Genomic DNA, 25679 nt, shown 5'->3' on the forward strand with positions numbered 1-25679 from the left:
TTCCTTTACATAAATATAAAATTAGTTGACCAGTCTTTTATGCTGGACCACCCATGACCTTTTATAATAATCACAATGAAATTGAATTAACATTTATATTTATGGTGACTTGGAAAAACACATTTTTGTTTTTTCAATTTGTTAAGCTGGCCATAAACGCAAAGATCTGATCGTACGAATCGAGGATTCGTACGATTTTCGAACCATGTGTGGAGAGTCCCGACATTTTTCGTCCGGCGGAGATCGGTCGTTTGGTCGATCGGACAGGTTAGAAAATTTCTGTCGGCTGCCGATAATATCTCTGCGTGTATTGCCGATCGTACGATTTTCAGTGGGAGACTGTCACTAGTTTTGGTTGGACATAGATATCGTACGATTGCTGTCAGGGGCAGAACATTGCTGATCTGTTCTTTAACTAGTTTATTTGATCTGACTGGTAAGACTTTGATCTGAATGGTTAGTGGCGGGTCGGGAGATGGGAAAGTCCGATCATACGATGATTCGTACGATCGGATCTTTGCATCTATGGCCAGCTTTAGTCAAGGAGAGACTGAAAGCAGTTGAAGTGTCGGCATTTGGGAGATAATAAGTTCATGGAACATCTTACGCTGGCACAATGCTGCCTTTGTCAGTGTACTCTGGGGGTTGTTTAAAGATGTCTTTTTTTCATCAGGTTGCACCATTTCTTCTTAACAACATTAAGTCAGAAATTCATATTTGGGGGCAGGCTGATTAACACCAGCTAGTAAAGATAAATGTCAGCTATCTGCAGAACAGTATTTGAAACCTTATACTTGATTAACACTAACCTACTGTTTGGTATACTGAAGGCATACTAACCCTAGCAATGTGCCAGTCTATGGAGCATCGCAATAGATGGCTTCTGTGTTATTAGGATGATTTATTTTTACATTACTCAGACTGTCCTCTACTGCATTAAGTCATATTTTTCTTCTGCAGGCCGCTACACATTCATGAGTTTATAGTATAACATAGGAATTTAAGCAGAGCCTAGGATGCCACTGGATCCCAGAACTAGGGGGCAAATTTACGAAAGGGCGAAGTGTCTAACGCTAGCGAAAATTCGCCAGCGTGATATCATTTTGCCACTTCGGCAATTTACTAACAGTGTCCCTGGCAAAAATTCGCTATCAAAGTAGCTAGACTAGCGCAACTTCGCACCCTAACGCCTGGCGAAGTTGCACTCTGGCAAAGGGGCGAAACTACGGAGCTGGTAGCACTAAGTGGGAGTAGCACTGGATGCCCCCTAGCAGGAACATTTGGAAAAGCAGCTTCTGAAGTGTCAACAGGAGGGAGACCTGCAGCAGATCCCTGCAATGACTGTCTACAAGGATGCATTGTGCCTACAGGACTGTGCTTTGCACATTGCACTGGATTTAGGAGGCTACATATTCATAAATACAATAACTTTCAGCTTGTTTTCTTTTTATTACGCACAGTCATTTCTGGTTTAAATCTTTGCTTTTGTGTTACGTCCCGTAGAACACTTTTTATATCACAATGGGAGAAAGGCAAACATGAAGGTGATACATTTTGCTTACAACATGCAGAATTCCAAGTTTAGCCATGGCAATGTTGATATATAAATAATTTTGGCTATTACAATTATCCCTTTCCCAACAGAGCAACTGAATTGTTAGTCTTCATGTGTCCGTATTATGATTAATTCTTGCCCTGTAGGATTGTTTGCTGACTACAGTCTGCATCACTTACTGTAATGGCACAGGAGACACTGTGCATTCTGCATTTTTAATTAGCAGTGTTTCCAGATAACTATGGCCTGAAATGTAAAGGCACAAACATTGCAAAATTGCACGCCTTAGTGCTCATTTGCACGCTTCTTGCTCTGCACTTTGCAAATGAGACCTTTTATATCTTTCAAGGAAAACTGAAAGAAGTGTAAATTGAATAGTCTACCAGCTTATAATCGCAGGGAATCTAGAATGCTCCAGGTCCATAGAAAAATGGAGAGGTAAACAATATGGCAGTTTCCACTCACACTATAGAAACATGATTACAGTATTTGTTTCTGCAGTTAACAGCAAACAGTTAACTGTGAAAGGGTGTCAGCTAATAAATTCTCACATATCTCCAGCACATACCACTGCAGGGAATGTAAGTCTTAATAGGATTTCACAGCAAGACTGGAATGCCACAGCACAAGCACTTGGGTAGGCTGCAACCTTGAGAAACCTCAGAGCAGGTGACTTCTGAAGACTTTCATTCATGTCAATACTGTTAAACAGGTTTCAGTAACCTGCAGCCCTCTAGATGGCATTTGCAGCTCAGCAACAATTAGAAGGCATGGGTTGTAGCTAGATAAACTGTTACATAGTAGAGGTATAAAAAGACTCACTTCTATGAAACTGTTGTAGCCGCTGGAAAATCATCCTTAAAAAATTCCTTAAAGGGGTTGTTCACCTTCAAAACACTTTTTTTCTGATCGGTTGTTTTTAGATTGTTCACCAGAAATAAATACTTTTTTTTCAATTGCTTTCCATATTTTTTATAGTTCTTTCAAAATTAGTTTTAAGTTTAATGTTCCTGTGTTTCAGTCTGGCAGCTCGGTGATCCAGATGTAGATTCAACTTGTTACATTACTTGGCACATTTCGCAGGAGCATCTGTGAGCTGTTAGCAACTATTGTATCAATTCTAACAGCCGCCTTTAATGAAACTCAGGGATTCTGCTCAGCAGAGCCATGTTTACTGTACAGAACGGTGTTCAGATTCCAGAACTTACTGAGTCAGCAGGTGGATACGGAATCATTCTACTTCTGCATTCCAGATGTAACCTATACTCTTTGGTTCTGTAATTAACTTTTGTTCTCTTTGTATTTCCTCCCACTGCACTTGCCTTTCACTCTGTTACTCCATCCACCTGGGCGCTCTTTGTACTCCTTGCAAGGCAGCACTGTGTGCAGTATACTTTGCTTTTTCCAACAGGTACAAGGTTTTGAGCATTTTCCTTACATATCTGCCATTGTGTGCTTTGCGCCATCACCGCCTCCCCTCTCCTCATATTGCACTTTAGTCCTTGTCTCTGTAAATCTAACTTTACCTCTAGGCAGCCTTCTCAAGGAAGGGGTAATAACTGTCCATCCCTGATCTAGGACTACTTCTGCATTGGTCTATATGCAACAGCATCCTAATAGAGTGCAAGGTAACAATGCTTAAAGGGTAAGTTTGCCATATTATTTTAAAATAATACACCAAGAAATAAGAATATTTTCAATAGCTAGGCTATGTTTTACCATTGTTCTGAAATTTAAGTTTTAAAAAAGGTCATGTTTCATGTCACATCCGGAATGTGGGTCCTTCTACTTAGAGCTTCCAATCTATATGCAGAATGGACACAGGGTATTGTCTGATCAAGCCAACAGCTAAAAAGTGAAGCTAAGGCCTATTTTTATTCATGCAAACATTTCCATTTTTTATACTCCAAACAGAAAGCACACCATTGGCAATAGCCTTGCACAGCTCTGGTTCAACTCTGTGTGTTGCCTTTCCCCTTGGCTAATTTGATCACAGAAGCAAAGCACTCTATTCATAGCTTGTACATTCACCATATGAGATGCATACACAAATGATGACACAGTTTAGGACAAAAAATATAGTGCCCAAGCTGGGTGGGAATCTGATCCTATGTCGACGCTTCATAGATGATATTATTTTTGTATGTCAGGGGAGTGAAACAACACTCCTGGAATTCATTAAGGATATAAATAAAAATGATATAAATTTAGAATTCACATCTACCTATAGCCATCAAATGTGAACTTCTTTTTTTTGTAACTTAAATTTTATTTGGTTTAGCATTTAAGTTTCCAAGCATAATAAAAGCACAAGGTACAGACATAACAGGAAAAAAAGTCATGTATATCGTTTTCACAAAGTTCTCAGTTGGTAAAAAAGAAGGAGTGTGGGAGTTAACATGGATGTCAGAGTAAACGTACAGAGTTACAGAGATGGTTGGAAAACATTGAACGACCAGAGGGCTTGAAGTATAGGTCAATGAAGCAATAGAGATGCAAGAGGCCTGCAATAGACAATCATCAGCAATACAATTATCAACATCCTTATTCTCATTCCCCCCCTTCCACCATACGCGTTTGAGATACATAATAGACCCATTTCGACCAAACAGCGTCATGCTTAGGTAAGGATCCGCGATGTTTGGCCGTCATTTCTTCCATTAATTTCATATCCCTGATACGGGAAATTGTCTCGCCTATGGATGGGGCACGAGAAGACTTCCAATTGGAAGTAATAGACATTCTTGCCGCAGTGTAAATGAAATTCAGAAGCTTCTGTTCTGGGGGGGAGATGCCTACATGTGGTAGGCCTAGTATTGCATTAGAGGCCTGAATTGGGATCTCATAGAAAAAGAGTTTCGTCACCAGATCCCTAACCGCTTTCCAAAATGCAGATAGTCTCGGACAGGACCACAATATATGGGAGAGAGAGCCCTACTGTCCACAAGCCCTCCAGCACAGCGCTGAGGTAGTTGCAAATGTGAACTTCTTAGACCTGGAGATATACATAAAAGATGAACATATACAATATAAAACATTTTTTTTAAAAAGTGGATGATTGCCACTATGTTCATAGTACTAGTAACCACAATCCACTTTGGTTAAAAAATATTCCATATATACAGTTCCATAGGTTAAGGAAAAACTGTTCTGACATAGCGGGAAAAAAAATAGAGGATAAAGAAGAAGAATGTATGTTCATCACCACATACGCCTTGGGAATGCAAGCCATAAGAAATAATACCCTAACCCTAATACACTAACCTTAACCCACTAACCTTAACCCTAATAACCCTAACCCTGTGTATTATAATAATAATAATAATAATTACCAAACATTGGAATGTCCTGGAAGGAGATATACAATTAAAGGAAAAACTTCCAGTGAAACCCCAGGTAATATACAAGAAAGCAAAGAAAATTTGAGTGCATAACTATATCCCCACAGAAAGAACACAAAAAAGAAACAAAAAGAAGAATGGAAAGGATTCTATCCCTGTGCTATGTATAAGGCTTGCAGGACCACTGAAAAAAAGAAAAAAATTAAATCTAACATTACAAATAAGATATATGAAATTGAAGATTGTATTAAGTGCACCACCCAAAAATATAGTGTACTGTTTGGAGTGCCCCTGTGGTCTACAATACATAGGAAAGACGAGCAGAGGCCTGAGGGAAAAAATCAATGAACATGTTAGAAATATCGAGAAAGGGGTGGAAAATCATAATGTGTCAAACCATTTTAAACAAACTCACAATAAAAATGCTGCAGGTTGAAAATTTTTGGGAATTGCTGAAATAGCAAATAATTGGAGGGGCGGTGATAGAATCAAAAAAACCTTACAGGAGGAGAGTAGGTGGCTCCATAACATGCAGACATCACACAAATATCACACAATAGAACAAAATATATTGGGGAAAAAAGTTATGCGCTTTAATAATCCACATGCAGAGCTGGGTCCCAAGGAATCATCAATGAGTGCTGGAAGAGCATCAGAGGCCACATCACCTCATTCAGCTGCTGCCTTTAGCAGGATGAAATCAAAAGCCTCTGGTTCCTGGCTAAGCAAAGCGAAATGAACTCTAGACTTAGCATTGACAGCCACCCAGAGTCACTTTATGGTATCTTAATGACTCATAAATTGCCCACACATGGGCAGATATTCACGTCAATTCTGCCAGTTTTGAGCAGCCAATTGATCATTTCCCCAAACAGTATACTGTATATTTAAGGCTCCCATCAGACCATTGAATTCAAAATTGTTTTTTTTTTTTGTAAAATTCAACACGAGTTATTAAATAACAACAAAGGAAAAATGTCATGGCTACAAACCCAGTGCAGCTCGAGGTGGACAAGTATTTTTTAGACCCAATAAAGCTCCCAAACAGCACTTGGCGAAACAAAACAACCAAGGTAAAGCTTAGCAGTTATCGTGACTCTGTAGCCTGTTACTCTGCTAACCAACTCACTACAAACAATTTAGCTCATAAACCCAAACCCATTGTGTTCCTTCAGTTCTTATGATATGTCAGCTGTTCAGCTTTCCTAGTGCTGACAGGCTGATCCCAGAAACAATGCCTGGAAATCCAGTGAAAGCTGTAAAGGCAGAGTATGCCGATATATGCAGAGTGTGGCACACAACTGTCAACAGATAATAGATGTGAGGCGTCTAGTGTAAAACAGATGGGTCATTATCTCCACTACACATTGTTTAGCAGCAGGCAACAGGCAGCATCTAATACTGTTGGTGGTAAGGGAATGTGCACCCAGCTGACAATGTGGAAACTTTGGGGTTGCTGAACACTGGCATTAACCATTGGACCCGTGTGTGTGTTTGTGGGAGGGGGGCAGGGCACGCGAGGATCTCCCCATGCTTACATGGTACTTTGTTTTAATACTCTAGGGCCAAGGATCCGATTATCCTTTGGGGTCTATGAAGACCCTTCAACAAGAACTGCATCAAAGTGCCGCTGTGTTCCAATGGGATTTTGAAATCTGACCAATTTTTGGCCAGATATCAGTCAGGCAGGTCCATTGGTGGGCCCCATTCACAGATATATAAGCAGTTGACTTGGTCTGAAGGAGCCAAATCAGCCCATGTATGACTACCTTTAGAGACTAAAGTAGGAGATATATTATTAATCATATCCTAATACGCTTTTATAATATGTTATAATAAACCATTTTCAGTAAATCACGTGATTGGATTGGATTATAACCAATGTTATTACCAGGCACCATTTTTAAGCCTGTGCTACACAGGCTATATATGGCTCTTGTGTATTGAAGCTATTGTATATATTTATAATTGACTTTTAAAATAACTGACTTGACTTGAATAGGGCAAAGGGTATTTAATACAAAACAGGTTGCTTTTTTGTTAAACTCTGTTTTTGTTTCCAGTTAAACATGTTTCTAACAATCACGTTGTACCAATTACTTTCTTTAGAACTGTACTGGAAGTGTAGCTTACAGGCAAGCTAAAATACTTACCCATGCCTACAGGAAATATTAGCAAAAAATAAATATCTTTTGTTCAACGTTTTTGAACTTTGATCTGTAAATTTAATCTGTCTGTAAATGCAGTAAACAAATAATAAAGGTTCATAAAGACTACAAGTGCTGTTTAAATAAGTAACTTTAGACTTAAAGCTACTGAATTCTGTGCATCACTGGGCTAGTATAAGAATATATTTTACAGGTAATGTGTAGCTCTAAAGGGTACATAATACACATACTGCACAATATCAGTAAAAAATATGTACTTAAGCTGGCCATAGACGCAAAGATCCAATTGTAAGAATCAACGTACGATCGGACTTTCCCATCTCCCGACCCACCACTAACCATTCAGATCAAAGTCTTACCATTCCGATCAAATAAAGTAGTAAAAGAACAGATCAGCCGATGTTCAGATGTTCTATCTGACAGCAATCGTACGATAGTTATGTCTGATAAAACTTGTGACAGTCTCCCTCTGAAAATCGTACGATCGGCAATACATGCAGAGATATTATCGGCAGCCGACAGAAATTTTCTAACCTGTCCGATCAACCAAACGACTGATCTCTGCCGGATGAATAATCTCGGGACTCTCCAAACACAGTCCGAAAATCATACAAATCCACGATTCATACGATCGGATCGTTGCGTCTATGGCCAGCTTAAGCCTAACATATGACTCAATACAGGCAGCGATCTATTCACAGGTATTTCGGTATACGAAATTCCCTCTGGTACTTCCCTCTGGTAATTCATGTAGCATGCAAAGTGCAAAAATATAGCATATTGCAACCTTTTTTGCCCCCTGCCTTGCACGTAGTGTATTAACTTTTATAGTTATTTTTTAACAGAAACCAATTCACCTGCCTGTATGTTTTTTGAGAAGAAAAGCAAAATACCTTGTAAATAGTGCTCTGGCTGGAATCAAACCTATAATCTCAGACCACCAGGGAACAATGCTTATCACTGTACCACTAACTGTACGGCAGGGTTTGTTTGAGGGTTTCATCATATGATGAGGGAACTTAAGACATCATAGGTAATGGGGTTTATTCTCCTTTAAGAACACACACTTTATAACATAACAAAAAACTTAAAAAAGCCTGCTCTTGTGGTAAGGTACGATAATAAAGGAAAGAAAATAAACAGCACCAATTCTGGTCATTAACTAATGCAAATAAGATGTTGATTACGTAACTACTGGGTACTAATACCATAGTTAATAATGGTACGTAATAATTACGTAACTACTAGGTACTAATAATACCAAGAGTTAATTTCCCCTTTAAGAAAGAAACAAATCAAAGGAACTTTGACACAAACAGATCCAGAAGCTGCTTTGGAAGTTTATGATTTACTGGATATGAACTTGCTTTCGGCATGAAGAAACGTACAGTAAAATGTTGAACAGTGACCTTCACTCGGTAACTTTTCTGCTGCTCAGCTGATTACTGGTTACTGTGACCTGGGTATTGTAGTTCTGCAACAGTTGGAGAGCCACATATGTGCTACGGTATAAGGGTGATCAACTTAAACTTCACAGAAATTACCTAATGTGGAGATATTCACCATAAAGTAGAAACTGCCAGAGCTCTGTAATTCGGTCCACTGGTCATATAATCATTGCCTAAACCCAGTTAGCGCCTGCTCACGTGTGCAAAATCAGGGTCACTGGCAGCAGCATTTTGACTGTGCTTGTGAAAAACATTTCCAAGGAGATTTGCACTGACTTTTATCCCTGCTGAAAATCAGCCAGCGGCAGCAAAAAGAAAAGGAAAACTGTAACAGAACGAACCCCAATTATTTGTTGTATACATTACTGTACGTTTGAAGGAGAATTAAACCTGTATAAAACTTTCTCCCACAATTTCCAAGCTCTAGTTAGTCCCTGGTTGTGATGGAATGGACTATATACTTTTTACTGCCTATATTCCTAGTCTCCCTCTCCTATTCATCGACCAGTCTTTCATTCATACCACTGCCTTGGCTGTTAAGGTAAGGGGTATCCTAGCAACCAGATAGCTGCTAAGTTTCCAGTGTAGTAACCACTGTCTCATAAATTAATCTACATTTTAAGTAAATACAATATTGGGGTGGTGTGCCCCTTTAAATTCCAGATACAATCATACAAAAGATACCCTTACATGCCAGTGATCATAGAACACACAGCACTGACACAGAAGTATCAGCAAATCAGTCCTGATGACTCTACATTTCCCGGTTTCACTTCCTCGCGTTTCTGGCAGCAAGCAGAATGGAAAGATCAAAACCACATCAACTATAACAGAGTGAAGCGTTCCCCCTACCTAGTGGCCTAAAACAAAGCTGTGCAACAGGGTTGGTGTCAGACCTGTTTGGCTATGTTGCTTTCAGCCCCAGTCTCCATGGTGGTTGTGGCCAAGCTGGATCATGCACACTTTAACCAGACCTGGTCCTGGTTTCCAGTACACCTTAATCTGGTCACTACTGGGCATCTGGGATAGCTGCACAGCTCTGCGTCTGGCCACCAGGTATGGGGGTACACTGCTGTTTAGAGAGGGTAGGGGAAAGCGGAAAAGTGCAAAGCACCGGCTCCACATTTTTTTGCCAACACAACACCTTTGGTCAGGCCCCTCACCCCAGCACATATCAAGGTAAATGTGTTTTCACCATAAATCTTACCCTAACTGACCTTCAAGCTGTATGAGAGCAAATAGCCATTATTGCCAGTTCGCACCCTAACTGCACTTAAGGTGGCCATACACGGGCATAAAAGTTGCCGATATTGTCCTTTAGACCGATTCGGCAGTTTATCTGCCCATGTGTGGGGGCTCCCGACGGGTCCTTCCGATCGATATCAGGCCGAAAATCAGCCAGATATTGATCATCAAGATTGATTTTTTTTTAAAATCCAGGACCGCATCAGCTAGTTGATGCGGTCCTGTGACCCGTCGGAGCCCATTCGTACTATTGTAATCTGATTGTTCGGCCCCAGGGCCGAACGTTCAGGTTCATCAGATATTGCCCAGCCGTTAGTGGGCATATCGGGTTAAAATCCGCTCGTTTGGCGACCTTGCCAAACGAACAGATCTTATAGTGTATGGCCACCTTTAGGCTCGGCCATCCTGGAACTGCACCAAGGCCCTCTTAGGGGTGGGAACTAACATGATTAAATCAAATTCAGTCAAATATATATATATATATATATATATATATATATATATATATATATATATATATATATATATATATATATATACACATGTCCGAAACTAGATTCTACAAGATATTGACTGCTTATTTCAGGTTTCAGATTAAACACACAAATCCTTAAATGACACCATCTCTAAATGACTAACAGGGTCCATTCAACCACACTTTCAGAAGTAACGAGTAACTGTAAAAACTTCAAAGATGACACAGAAGCAACATCCTGACATAAGTACCAGCTGTATTTATTATTTCTTTCAAAGACAACTTAATTTCTTATTCTTATTATTTCTTTCATTCTATATGATTATGACAACTGAACAGTAAATTAAATATATCCTTTTCAGTACGGCAATTAGAGGATTATTTATAAATAGCTGATGAATATGTCATAACATTTCACATAGCAGACTTACATTAACAGTTAAAGAAAGAAACTTCTACTTAAATCTTACTGCTAAGGTTTGTTTTTAAAAGGCCTATATACCCTCAACTTTCCCTGCATAAATCTAGGCAGCTGGAAAGTACCATGTATTGGTCATGATGTGATCTCAGACCACATACCAATTCCTTCCAATGGTTTCTGCAGGACAATTTCAAATTGCGGATACCTACAGGATAGAGCACTGTAGAGTGGCAGTGTAACCACTTACCCTGGTGGTCTAGTGGGGGGACGGCAGGGACGCCGTCTTCTTCCTGATATTTATAGGCGCATGCACGCTGGCATGTTGATGCCGGCGCGCAAGAGTGTGAAATTCAAACCTATTTTTCAGTGCCTGTGATAGGATTTGTTCCTGGTGCTTAGCCGTTGCTATTTCTGATCCTGAAAACCTGTTTTGATTACCTGTTGTGACCCCTGCCTGTTCTTGATGATTCTACTTCCTGTATCCTGACCCCTTGCCTGATATTCGACGCCGATTCTGCCTTAACCCTCTGATTGGCTTCCTGGTTTGACCCTTTCCTGCATGACTACATTTGTTCTCTGCCTACCCTGACCCGGCCTGATCTGACCACTCTTTGCCTAACGTCAGCCTAAAGACTCTAGCTAACAGTCATGCTCCTCTGCCTATCCAGAACCTCTAGCCTTGCACCTCTCGTTTAAGTCCTGGTGGCATCCAAGTAGCTGAGGGCTCCTCCCGAGGCCAAAGGCTGTCACACTACAGGTGAAGCACGAGCCTAGACAAGGGTGCTTGGCATTTGTTCTGGTGTTGGGTGCCAACAGTGACAGGCAGCCAGTTACCTGTTAATTAACCCTCGATATTCGACCATATGTAAATCTGCCCCTTAATGTATGAAGATCCAAATTACAGAAAGATCCATTAAATGGAAAGCCCCAGGTCCTCGGCATTCTGGATAATAGGCCCTATACCTTTACAGGTATAGGATCCTTTATCGGAACAATCCAAATTATGGAACGCCATCTCCCACAGACTCCATTTTAATCAAATAATTCAATTTTGTTTAAACGATTTGTCATTATAAACAGTACCTTGTACTTGATCCTAAGAGTTTAATCAATGTTTCATTGTTTTTTAAAAGACTAAAGGTATGTAAATCCAAATTATGGGAAGATTCCTTATCCAGAAAAGCCCAGGCTCCGAGCATTCTGGATAACAGGTCCCATAGCTGTATATGATACAGTAAGCATTAATAACCCAAGTACACTTAGAGACAGATGTTGGGACAGCAGCCAGCTTGTGGTAGGTTCACTGCAGTCCTGAATTTCTGCTGTATCTGAATCCATAGCCCTGGTTTTTCCGACAGACAATGTTGGGTGCAGCAGGTTCTGACATGTATGAATGAAATGCCTTTGTATTGTTTAACAAGGTATGTGTGTTTCTACACCAATTATGCTGGAGCCTACAAATCATTTGTGTCACTGCATGTATTATCCGCATGCTTTATTGCAGCTTTTCACATACCCCACCCAAAACGGCATTCATTGAAGTGTTTCCTTCAGGGCTACGGCACAGTGAAAATGCAAGCTTCACTTCTCACTGGCAAGATTTGCAAATGCCAAATTTGTCTGCTTAGAACACATACCAACCTACCTCTGGACAACTATTTCAAGCCCGTGAGCTATACAATGTAACTGCAACAACACCTGCATTTTTGTTGCCTAAGGGCCTATTTAATAAGCTGTCATATTTAGAGGAAAGGTCGTGGTTTGAGAAACACTGCTATTTACTCCAACTTTACCTATTTAAAAATGTTTAGCTACAGCAGAAATGCCTTATTCTCATACAACTTCTACCATTTTTTTTCTCCCATTGCCCCATTATAATAAATTTGGCAAAGCTGCATTGGTCCCACATAGCAGACCACAGGTCAGTTTGTTATATAACTACACAGAATTGCTCCCCAATTTTGTACACTATTAATATTCAGATGAATCCACAATAACAGTGATCCCCAACCAGTAGCTCGTGAGCAACATGTTGCTCTCCAACCCGTTGGATGTTGCTCCCAGTGGCCTTAAAGCAGGTGCTTATTTTTATATTCCAAGCTTGAAAGCAAGTTTTAATTGAATAAAAACTAAGTATAGTGCCAGGTAGAGCCTCCTGTAAGCTGCCAGTCCACATAGGGGCTACCAAATAGTCAATCACAGCCCTTATTTGACATCCCAAGGGACGTTTTCATGTTTCTGTTGCTCCCCAACTCTTTTTATATTTGAATGTGTCTCACAGGTAAAAAAGGTTGGGGACCCCTGCACTATAGCAATACATAATGACCACATATAACACACCACTTATGCATGGGCCCAATATACAGCTCAATAGTCACAACAATCACCAAAATGTATGACCAAATCAGACCAGTCCAGCTTACTATGACTATGTACCACACTATATAATTATTACTGTTAACCTGTATTTATATAGCTCGAACAGAGCTTTATAAAGAGTGTGTAATAATGCTTTAATAACAATTCAAACATGAAGAAATAGAAAAGAGTATCATCCTAAACAGGCCAATTTTTTTCTTTGCATATCAACAAGGAGCTAATATGACTCATGCAACAATATGCAATATTGTGTCTGTACTGACCAGGATGGATACTATCTGGCATTATTTGGCTCTCTGACAAAAGTAGTTTTATCAAGGTGTATTGCTAAAGAATAACCTGACTTGGCTGAATCATTCCTTTGCTAAAATTATTGTGAGAAGGAGCAGAGGTATGCAGACAAGCCCCAGAGACATTTCTAATGATGTGCTATAATGTGTATGGGTGTGCATTGTTAAGCAAGTCACTAGGTCAAACAATGTAGTCTGGACAACCCAAAAAAGTGTAAGCTCCATTTTTCAAGGGTGTTGCAGAGGAGACAGCGTCAGTTCTGTTAATATGTGAAAAACTTGGCACTTACACATATCACCTGCTCCCTGGAGAGGGAACGGTCACATTTTGGCCAATTTACCTCTGGACATTGGCATGTACAGTATTTTACTTCAGCAAGCTTTCCTTATGACCACTGGGCTTTTTGTGCTGGGGTGGGGGATTTGAAATGAACACCGGTTGTCTTAAAAAAAGTCACTAAGCTGATACAAAGGAGTGTATTGTAATGAAGGTCAAATGAAAAACTTCTGAAGTATCAGCTTAAGGATTGTGCCAGATACAGAATCTGGTTTTGGGAGTGGGCTGAATACCGCTGTACTTAGCATCACAATAAACCAGGGGCCAAAAAGATATTTCAAAACAGCCAGTCCCAATAATTATATAACAATAGTTTTAGCATAATCAGCAGAATATTCTGCATTCAACTGAAGCATATGGATTGTGAGTTAATTAGCGATCTATATGGGAGGGATAAAAAGAAATAAGAGCCATGATCACCTTTGAAAGAAAGACTCTGGTATATTAAGAAATGGTATAGCTTTGAACCCTGAACTGTCTAACCTGTAGCCCCCCGGTTACTTTCAACATCATGCCATTGACTAAACTGTGAGACGCGTATCCTATACCTGCATTGTGTTTATGGGTGTTTACAATCAATGCATTCTTCTTTTAATGGATCAGTGTATAACAATTACATAACTGTTAAAGGAGAACAATTTTATATAAGCTTAAGTAAGAAACTTTCTAAATATAATCAATCAAAAATTTTGTACTACTGTAAACATGATTATTTTAGAAATACTGTATTTTCAATGTCCCTCTCTCAGCATATGTTTCTCCTCATTCTGTCTTCATGCAGGAGTTGGGAGTCAGATTTTCATTGACAGTTAGATTCAATATTTCTTAAAGGGGGGTTCCCTTTCCTAACAGATGTTTTAGAGCTCAAATAGCTGATTCCAATACAATCTGACTTTAAGAAAATCCTGCATGTAGAGATACAGGATTTCTGCTGATTTTAAAAGAGCAAGCTCTAATACATTATCTAGGCAAAACGAGACCCCTAAATTATATATTTGATTTAAGTGTCATTCAAACTCCTGCATGAAGAGTAGTGTTCCCAATAAAAACATGCATGTTGGCGTTGGTGGTCTTTATAGAGAAGAACTGTTCCGCCATATAAAATATCAAAGGTATCAAAGGAAGAGGAATGCCTGCCGATGAAACATAGGCCTGCTCAACAGATTTCACAAACATACTGGTATTTTCATGTTTAAGTCATTTGTGAAAGAGTTTATTACATGCCATGAATGAGCAGCCAAAAACTGCATTCTTCTCAATTTCTCTTCATCGAATATGTGCAAATCTCACTAATTCTTGCCAAACCGGCGGGGAAAAAAACGAGGTCAGAGCAGAAATGTAGGTAATGTATTGAAATGTGGCATTTTATCATACTCGAGTCTGTTGGTTTCATTGCCAGATGTGAGTCAGGAGTTGAAATATGTATGAATGTGTTGAATAGCGCACCAGCCACACACCCCTAGGGCAAAATGATGGACTCACTCCATGAATATGCAGGAACATCCGTAAAGGCAAAGACTCCCCTGAAACAACCTGCGAATAGTGATGGTTAAATTTATTTGCCAGGCGCAAATTTGCCTATCACTACCTGCGAAGGGATGTAGAGGTGGCCATATATAGGCTGATATATATAAGCTCATTCAGCCCCTCCAAACCAAGTTGGCATCTTATTGGTTATAAGTTAGAAACTACCATTGTGCTAGGACATCAGTACCCATTGATGTGGTCCTTTTTTGATAGGTCTGCAGCTACCTGCCATGGGAAGTAAAATGGCCAATGAAACTACTCACTCAGCCCCTCCAGATTGAGTTGCCAGTTCAAAGGGGTGTTCACTTTTCAAAACTTTTTTCATTTCAGTTGGTTTAAGATAGTTCATAAAAAATTAAGGCTTTTGGTAACTACTTTCTGTTTTCTACTTGTGACCATTTTTTCTTATATTGAAGTGTATAGTTTTTTACCTTAAGGGTGGTGGCAGACGTGGGGATTGCCACCACCCTTAAGGTAAAAATTTAAATCGCCGGCGGGATGGAACTCAGATTGATTTGGCTTTCTGAAGTTGCCCGAAGTTTCTTCGAGAGGTAACTTTGAGCGACAAATGAAGGAAAAATGAAGTGATCCGAGTGCCATCCCGCCAATTATTTCAAGCATTTTGAAGTTCTGTGTGCCACAGACAAAACACCACAAATCTCACATTTGTTTGCTTGAATGGCAGTCGCCTGAAAATTCCTGGTTCACTTTTTTAACAGGAGATCAGCATGATTTGCAAATGTCGGAGAACCATTGAATTTGAGTCTCCTTGTTCCCGAAAACCAGTACAGAAGCAAAATAAATTCACCAAAAATGAATAAAGGTGTACACTTTTTTTTAAAAAAAACAATAAAACAGGTTAATATGCCAATTGTAATCGAGAGGATCTCCAATCTCCACTCCAATGATCCCCAACCAATGGCTTGTGAGCAACATGTTGCTCACCAACTCCTTGGATGTTCCTTCCAGTGGCCTCAAAGCAGGTGCTTATTTTAAAATTCTGGCTTGGAGGCACGTTTTGGTTGCAAAAAACACAGGTGTATTGCCAAACATAGCCTCATGTAGGCTGCCACTCTACATAGGGGCTAACAAATTGCCGATCACAGCCAATAACCGGACCTCCTGGAACATTTAACATGCTTGATTTGCTCTCCAACTTGTATTTACATTTGTAGTTTATGGATAAAAAAGGTTGGGTGTCCCTGCTGTATTCTACACATTGTTGATGTATAACCATACAGCACCATACAGTTTATGGTACAGTAAATTGCTGGCTATTCTAACCAGTCCAACTGTACAACTCACTTAACTTGATTTATCCACCTATGTGACAGATGTATTATCCTGTGTGCAACTGATTCATCCACCCATGCACATAATTTAGGGTTTGTACAGATGAGTGATTTTCCCTGCACTCCCCTGTGTTCAGTTTTAATGTGTTCAGCCGCAGTGGAGAGCAGAAAAGAACACAGCCTGTTAATTTAAAGGGGCACATACTGACACGGGTGCATGTAAGAGCCGAACACAGGTGGAACACAACAGGCTCCTGTGTCAGTACAGGGCCATAAAGAAGAGTAGGTTGCATTCTTTCCCGCTCTTCCCTGCTGCTGAACACATTTAAAATGAAAACAGGGGAGCACAATGAAAAGTGCTCAACTACCTGTGTGGCTGATTTATCCACCCGTGCTCCTGATTTATCAATGTGTGTGACTGATTTATCCACCTGTGTGACTGATTTATCCCTCATGTGTGATTGATTTATTCACCTGTGTGACTGATTTATCCCTCCCGAGCAACTGATTTATCCACCTGTGTGACTGATGTACCACTTGCGTCACTAATTTATCCACCCATGAACCTGATTTATGAACCTGATTTATGCACCTGTGCATCTGAATTACCCACCTGTACAACTGATTTAGGGTACATTTATTCCAGAGTAGTAACCCATTTTTCTTTATATTTCACCTTACTGCATTTTATTACACTTCTTGTGTAATGCACACAAAAGGACAGTTTCTATTGTTTACACTGTAGTACAATTGAAACACACACCAAACAGTATGCTTGGAAAAAAATCTAAATGAATTAGTATAATCCAAGAAAAGAGTAAATCAACAATATAACACCCAAGTAACCCACACAAACTCAAACTAAAACTGAAATACATTGTGCACAGATTTAACTGAGACCTAATGTTGCAGGAGGACTGGGTGGTAATACTGTGCCACACTGCAGCAGGAAAGCAGCAACAATGCCCTAATGCCCTCAGGGTAATAACACACGCGCAAATCGTCTCTGCAACTGTTGTGGTGGGTCAGTCACCACCAGTGAGGAAAGTAGTGAGGGCTTATGTAATAAGACAATACAGCTTCTGCATTTGACAGCTGCACACAGGAATTTATACACTTCTATGTCTTACTTAGATCAACATATAATATGCCAGCACTTAAGAATATGCTAGCCAAGCAATATTGCAGCTCGTGCTCACATGGACAAATGCATCGACTCAATCAATATAATAATAAAATGCCCTCATATTTGTCTTTTTTTAATAGAAAGGTAAATATGCCATATTTCCCCTTCAAATAATTGTCAAATACCAGAAGTGTTTTCCCTAAGCAAAACAAGTGATGTGCTGTTGAAACTGCAGAAGTCCCTAGAGTATATACCACATTACATAGTTTCCCATGAATACCCAAAAAAAGTCAACAATATATCAGTTCATAGTGGAACAGGGCAGCGTGTTCATAAGGTGCAGTGCTGAGCAACTGGTCTGTAAATGCCACATACAAAAGGTGTCTTGTCTTACGGCTGTCCCAGAGAAACCTCACAGGCTGCTTTCTATTCATTTTTGGATTTCTCCTCTCTTTCGTTTAGGCGTATGGCCTCTTGCACAAATCCCCATGTAAGTACTCGTGTCCATAGCTGGATGGGGGTGTCCAGCTGGCATTCCTATTGGCTGCTTTCTATTCATTTATGGATTTCTCCTCTCTTTCGTTTAGGCGGATGGCCTCTTGCACAAATCCCCATGTAAGTACTCGTGTCCATAATTGGATGGGGTGTCCAGCTGGCATTCCTATTGGCTGCTTTCTAAGGCAGGTCAAACAGCTAAACAACCTGTCTAAAAATTTGGTTCGCTATATAATAGTATGTAAATATTGCCGCAGCTCTTAGTACCTGTCTTGGCTTTGATATGATGGCACACTAAAGTCAAACATTGCATAACAGTCAGAAGTCCACAGTCCACTTTACATGAGCCAGATCTTACCCTGATTGTGCCAAGATTCCTTCAGGATTAGAATTCTCCGACCAGGACCCTGAACTGTCCATTCCACAGTTGTGTCTCGACCATGCAAAAAGCTCTGTCTTCCTTACACAAGCTGCAGACAAACGGAAATATCATTTCATACATCCTGACACCCATTGCTCTGTGGCTCTGCAAGGGCCCCAGGGGATCTAAGCTGTTAACATAATAAATGCTCAAATATTTCTATCTTCAATGGCAATTGTGGTCTACAGCTTGTCATTTTCTGTAGATGACCTATAACTCTCAGCATCCTGATACAGTATTAAAGTTGTAATTCAGCCAGATAATGAATGACGTTGGGGATTTATCAACAGGTAGGGTCGTGAGACATAATCACTTTTTTTTGTCCCTGTGTTTTTCTCTGGAGACAAAGCAAATATTTAGCTGCACTGCTTTCAATGAGGTTTGTTCTTTTACAGTTGTGTTTACGTGTGTCACGTATGGGAGAATCCCTTGTTCTAATTATACCCAACAGAAATAGCTGCATTCAACCCAAACAAGCCATGTATAGGCTTGGGCGAATTTGACCCGTTTCGTTTCCCCAAAAATTTGAGAAATGTCGCTGATGCCCATTAAGGTCTATGGGCGTCAAAAAAATTTGATAAAGGGCGCCATACAAGTCTATGGGCCTCATTTCCGTGCCGAAACAAGGTGAAAAATCCGCCCATCACTAGCCATGTATTATTTTGTCTATATTAATATCCAGAAACTCCTGCGGCATAATCCATTGGTAGAACTGCTGCTTAATTGCAAGTGCCAACCAAAAACTTCCTGCTATCATTAAGTTGCAGATAGTGATGGGCGAATAAATTCGGCAGGCGCAAATTTCACGGGCAAATTTCTGCTTTCACCGCTGGCGAATAAATTCGCGAAACTGCAGCAAAAATTTGCCAGCGGACAAAAAATTTGGACGTATGTGAGACGCCCATTGACTTTAATGCAGGCGTAAACATTGACGCGTGCCTCAGATTCGCGTTTCGCACATTTTTTTGCCGTTTCGCGAGAAACGGGGCAAATTTGGCCATCACTAGTTGCAGACTAATACGATCTGAAGGGCTGCAGACTGACCCGTCACGATACAGCGCATTCCTGTAGCTACTGATGAAGAACGACTCCCAGTAACCCCCGAGCTGTCAAGGCTCACTGGGAATGGCAGAACAACAAACAGCTGGAGGGCTGCAGTTGCACATAGTTGCAACAGATATTGCTAGTTGCAGCAGTTGCAGCTCACCTGAAGACTTCACAAATAGCAACAATCCCCCAAGCAGAATGGTGCTGCCCCCGGCTATAGAACACAACCAAACACAGTGGGGCTAATGTATCAAGACTGGGCAAATTTGCCCATGGGCAGTAACCTATAGCAACCAATAAGTGATTAGCTTTTTGAAACCAGTGGCAAGTAGAACAATGATTGCAGCAATTTGATTGGTTGCCATGGGTTACTGCCCATGGGCAAATTTGCCCAGTGTTGCTAAATGACCCCCACTGGCTCCACCTACAGTAGCTGTCCAGTTTCCATGTCCCCGCTCTCAAGGCATTGTGGGAGTTGTAGTGCAGTGATAGGTTGTGGAATGAAGGCTAGACATGCCTAGTGCAAGGTAGGTAACTCTATATACTACATATATATATATATACATACAAGGGCTGCTGCCAAATGTGCCGCTGTTGTCAGTGCAGCTTGGGTACGTGGATGTGCGCCGGTCACTAACATATGTTTCGGTGCCCATGAGAAGCGACTGTGTCAGTGACACCCCCAGCCAGCGCAGCACCCCCGCCCCCTCACCATCCGAACTCCCACCCGGGAAAACTTTCTGCTCCAGGCAACAGGGAGAGCGCGGACCAACCTTGCGTTCGTTGATTCCCAGTGAAACAGAGGCTGTTGTGTTCATGCCCTCTCACTGGCACAGCCTCCCGCTTCTCCCCGCCCCTCGCCCGGCCTGGGCGTTAACTGTGCGCGTCGGGCTGTCGGGCGCTCAAGTTGGGACTTGATGTTGCTCAGTTCGAGTCTTCTTATTCCACAGAACTGTCTCTCCCTCTCTCATTCACATCACAGGAGCCGAGTGTGTGTAGTTAGTTAGTGTTCCTCTGACTGTTGTGCTGCAGGGAGGGGCAAAGTCCTACAGGGCACTAGTGAGGGCAGCACCTGTACTGCAAATACGCACAACCTACACACTGGCAACACACACACTTATATATATATGTATAAACACATGCTACGACACACTGACAGGGACACACTTCCTATACTCTCTCTCACACACACACACACACACACACACACACACACACACACACACACACACACACACACACACACACACACACACACACACAATAGACCCTCCCTCACACTGCACTTACAAACCAAACACACTGAGCTCAAAAGAGCACCCCTACTGTATATTACACACTGACTTACCTGTATTCTGCATACACACACTCTACTACAGCACCAGCTATACACACCTGGATATTGCACAACTTTCACAAATACTATTTATGTTCGCACTAGTACAGTGGCCTATAGGAACACAAGCTATACACCAACACACATAACTATATACAAACACCTAGGGGCACATTTACTGAGGGTCGAAGTGAATTTTCGAATTTCAAAAACAAAATAATTTTTGGATACTTCGACCATCGAATAAGCCAAATTCGACTTTGATTTGAACTGAAAAACTTTGACTTCAAAAATCGAAGTACTGTCTCTTTAAAAAAAATTCGACTTCGTCACTTCGCCATTTTAAACCTGCCGAATTGCTGTTTAGCCTATGGGGGACCTCCTATAACCTAGTGTTTGGCCAAGTTTTGAGAAATTGAAGGATTATTGGTAAAATCATACGATCGTACAATTAAACCGTTCGAAACGTTTGATTTTAAAAATCCTTCGAATTTCAAACTACCCTATTCGATGGTCGAATTTCAATGTTTTTTGCACTTCGAAATTCGACCCTTGATAAATCTGCCCCCTAAAGACATACATAACTATATGCACAAACACAAGTCATTAACACACTCACTTTGATATTGTAGGTTGATTTCCATCTCACAGGTAAAGCTGCCTACTACTGACACTCAGCCTTATGATTTCCCCTAAGAATGGGATTTAAAGGGAAAGTGGACCTGTCGCCCAGACATAAAAAAAACTGAATAATAAAAGTCCTTTTCAAATTAAACATGAAATCCAAATTAATTTTTTTATTAAAGCATTCATAGCTGTTGTAAACACATTTAAAAATCTCAACTGTCAATCAAATATTGCCTGCCCCTCCCCTATGCCTGAGGCATAGCGCAGGCAGTTACTTTCAATTTCCATTCAGCACTTCCTAGATAGCTGATAACACACAGCGAAACGCGTTAGGCACAGTTTGGGGGACACAACAGCCCAGAAGCAAGGCACCACAAGGGAGTCTGGAGTGAGCTGACAGGACCATTCCTGTAAACCCCATACAAACTTTTTATTGGACTCAATGCGCAAAACCCGCCAGGGTAAATGTGAGTGTAAATTTTTTAATTGAATTTAATTATTTTTTAATAATAAATGGTATTACACTATTACTGGTTTTATTCCTGATTTGGGACCTGGAAGGAGCGGCGAACCTTGAAGGAGGGACCAGAAGGGGCGCCTTGTTATATGCATAATACCACAGTAGTGGTCTGTAAGTAGGCATTTTATATAGAAGGTGGAGGTGCTTCACCGCTGGAATATATGTTATATTTTTTATACAAGAAAGGCACCATCCTTCCTTTGCCTCTATTGCTAATCTATACCCCTATCACTAGCTACTTGAAGGAAAAGGAGAATACACCTATTTAACATCTAATGTATGCACGGGGTGATTTTTTACACTGAACGTATTACGCTATGCTTGTTTTTAATTTCTGTCGCCACAGGCGCTGATCTCTTCCTATACATACCCCCTTTGGGAGTATATATATGCTTGTTTTTGGACTTATATACAGTTGAGAGACTGTGAAGGGGTCGGCAAGAAATAATCTAAGAGACTGACATTTTTTAATTGGCTACATCTGTAAGCTATATATTGTTTTTATTAGCACTTCCTAGATGTTGTGGCTCTCCCCACATTCCCCCAGTTCTCTTAACAATTTAATTGTGTAGCCAGTGCATGGAGATGGACATAAGGTGCACAAACAAGATTCTGAGATGATGCAAGGCTTTACTTAATAACAGTGTCCACAAAATGGCCCCTGCCGGTTTGTTATAATTCCACGCTGAAGGAAACAAAATTCAAATAATATACAGTGTAATTAAAGAAAATTTTGCCTGACTAATGTGATAAAATAGGATTTGGATTTTTTTTTTTTTTTTTGCTTGACGGGTCTGGGTCTGGGTCAAAATTTCAAAATGCATACTTGCACATTTTAGAACCATAATCTGCTCCACATGCTTAGACCCAGGCCAGCAGACACAGAAGAAAGCTGATTTAAAAAAAAAACTTTTTTTCTAGTTCAGTTGGTTCACATTCTAAAGCAGCTCGGGGAGGGGGGTCGCCGACTCTTTTAACTGTTATAATGTGATACATTTTGTTGATACATTTGTTATATTTGGCCCTGCTGAGCAGAATCCCTGAGACAGTTTCATTAATGGCATCTGTTAGAATTGATACAACAGTTGCTAATATTCCACAGATACTGCTGAAAAATGTATCAACTAATTGTAGCAAATTGTAACAGCTCTGAATCTGCTTTTGGATCACTGAGCTGCCAGACTGAGACACCAGAGGCAGAAACATTCAAGTTTAAAACTCAAGTTTGGAAAAACTATAACAAATAAAGAACGGAAAGCAATTAAAAAAAGGATTTATTTCTGGTGAGCGATCTGAAAACAACTGAACTGAAAAAAGTGTTTGGAAGGTTAACAACCCCTTTAAAGGGGACCCGCCACCCACACAAAATGATCCAAATCCTATTTTATCATGTTAGTCAAGCAAAATGAACTTTAATTACACTGTATAAATTATTTGAATATTGTTTCCATCAGTCTGGGAACTCATAATTATAGCAACCAGGAAGGAGCCATTTTGTGGACACTGTTATTAAGGCAAGTCTTGTATCATCTCAGAATCTTGTTTGTGCACCAGGGGACAGGGACCCAATGTCCATCCCCATGCACTGGCTACACAATTAAATCGTTAAGAGAGCTGAGGTAATGTAGGGAGAGCGGTGACATCTAGGAAGTGCTGAAAGGAAAGTGAAAGTAATTGCTTGCCCCACCTCAATGCCTAGGCATAGAGGCGGGGTAGGCAATACTTGATTGACAGCTGAAATTTTTAAATGAGTTTACAACAGCTATGAATGCTTTAATAAAAAAAAAAAAATTGGATTTCATATTTAATTTAAGAAGGACTTTTATTATACAGATTTTTATGTCTGGGTGACGGGTCCACTTTAAGCATAGATGCTGATTCACAGCCTGCATTTATCCATAGGATAATGTTGGCTGCTTAGTACATACATGTGTTTTTCATGGAAATGGCATACTGATGTCATCACCAGGGTTATCTTTATCCATTGAACAAACTCCTGGTCTGAAGCTGCATGTACAGTAGTCTACAGTAGGCGATGGTTGTGTAGTGCAACATGTAAAATGCAATTTTTTTATAATTCGCTATGTTTTTAACCCATATTATAGTGTTTCCACAATCCAGTGTAATTCGGCCCTGTGCAAATTTTTACTTGGCACAGTTACATCCAGTGCTCTAAAAGTGGACACCTTCAGGGTGGTGGTAGCCCCAAGGTCCCCCTGCATAAATATACAATAGGCTTTTTGTATCATTATAATTATTTGTGTTATTTCAATTACTTTGCTTTTTGTTCAGCAGCTCTCTAGTCTGAGATTTCAGCAGCAATCTGGTTGCTAGGGTCCAATTTACCATAGCAACCTTGTAGTAGTTAATAACAGACTGGAAAATCTATAATAAGTCAGTTTAGGAGCGAGGTCTGAGCACTTACCCCAGCTTACCCCTTCATCCAATAAGTGCATCTCAATTTTGGAGTGCAAATACCTGAGCCTGTGGCCTTGCAGTGTAAAGTGCAAAGAATTTGCTAGTTTGAACCAGTTTTTGCACAGTCCTTCAGATGTTATTTTACAGTACCTCATTGCTGGCCCTTTCAGCCTTGCATGAAGCTGTAGAAGTGCACAGGGGTTTAAAAATCAGATGGAAAACTCATTGGCTGCTTTAAGGCCCTGTGTATGGGAAGCCCATTAAAGAGTTTTATAAGAAACCTTTCTAAAAAAAATTTTTCTTAGAGATGTTTACTGCAGCAAGGGAAATTTCTGAAATGCTCATCTGGTAATTTTTATGACCTTCCGCATGTACAGCCATACCTGTGAAATTCCTGCAATAATTCAACTCAATGTCAACCAATGTCAAGCAACTAAAGGTAAGTTTTATTGCCAGGGTTTACACAGGAGGCCAGCTGTTGTCATACGCACAGTCCCTGATTGTTCTTGTACGTTGCATAACATATCATTATACTGAGATAATGTTGTCTAATGGATTGTGCCTCAGGACATCCTAATTCCATGGTGAGCATGCTTTAAGAAATATTGAGCAATGTTTGCAATACTTAACTGCAACGGGAACTAAATGAACCCAATTATCTATGGAGTGGGAATTAAAGGAACACTAACTATAGAAACTTTCATTAATGATTCTGCGTATGTAAATAAGCTTGTGATGCCTACTATGGAGAGCTAGAAAGAATAAAAGAGTTGGTTATGGTTGTCCACTTTAAATATATGGGAGTGGTACATAGTGTGACACAGTAGCATGGAAGACTCTAGTGGGAAGGTATAGCTCTCTCAAAAGGTTATGTGAGATTACAAATATGGAGAATAACGGGGCCTGTGTTCACTAAGGTTGGAAAAGCCAATACAGGTGTTGGGATTCATGAGGCATCACCTGTTGAAAGAGGGCATAGATTAAACATTCTGCCCAGGAAGAAGGAAATGTACAGCTGCAGCTATGAGAATAGTGGGGAGAAGATAAAAGACTCAGAGGGTCACTGGAGAAGTTTGTACCTGGGTAGTGACCCGTGGCAAGCAATTAAATGTTTGCTTTCATTGTTCTACCATCAGTCACTGTTTGTGTGGGTCACTGTCTAGGTGTAAATTTCCCCTGTGAGTTTAATATTTGCAAATTTCCTGATTTCT

General features: G+C 40.4%; 1 protein-coding gene across 3 annotated transcripts in view; it reads right to left on the bottom strand.

Annotated features, from left to right (window-relative positions):
• Nucleotides 1–20624, bottom strand: part of LOC108702973 (cordon-bleu protein-like 1) — a 57940-nt gene extending 37316 nt beyond the window's left edge. For 2 of the 3 annotated variants that reach the window (XM_018238832.2, XM_018238831.2), the window contains exons 1-2: nt 20136–20305; nt 18458–18569 (exon numbers count right to left, since the gene is read on the bottom strand). In XM_018238832.2, the coding sequence (XP_018094321.1) occupies nt 18458–18569; nt 20136–20223 (200 nt within the window). In that variant the 5' untranslated portion in view covers nt 20224–20305. Of the gene's footprint in view, nt 1–18457; nt 18570–20135; nt 20306–20340 lie in introns of those variants that run through there. The other variant, XM_018238833.2, reaches the window with a different exon arrangement.
• Nucleotides 20625–25679: the final 5055 nt, after the last annotated feature.

Source organism: Xenopus laevis, chromosome 9_10S (genome assembly GCF_017654675.1).
Source record: "Xenopus laevis strain J_2021 chromosome 9_10S, Xenopus_laevis_v10.1, whole genome shotgun sequence".
Taxonomy (NCBI): Eukaryota; Metazoa; Chordata; class Amphibia; order Anura; family Pipidae; genus Xenopus; species Xenopus laevis.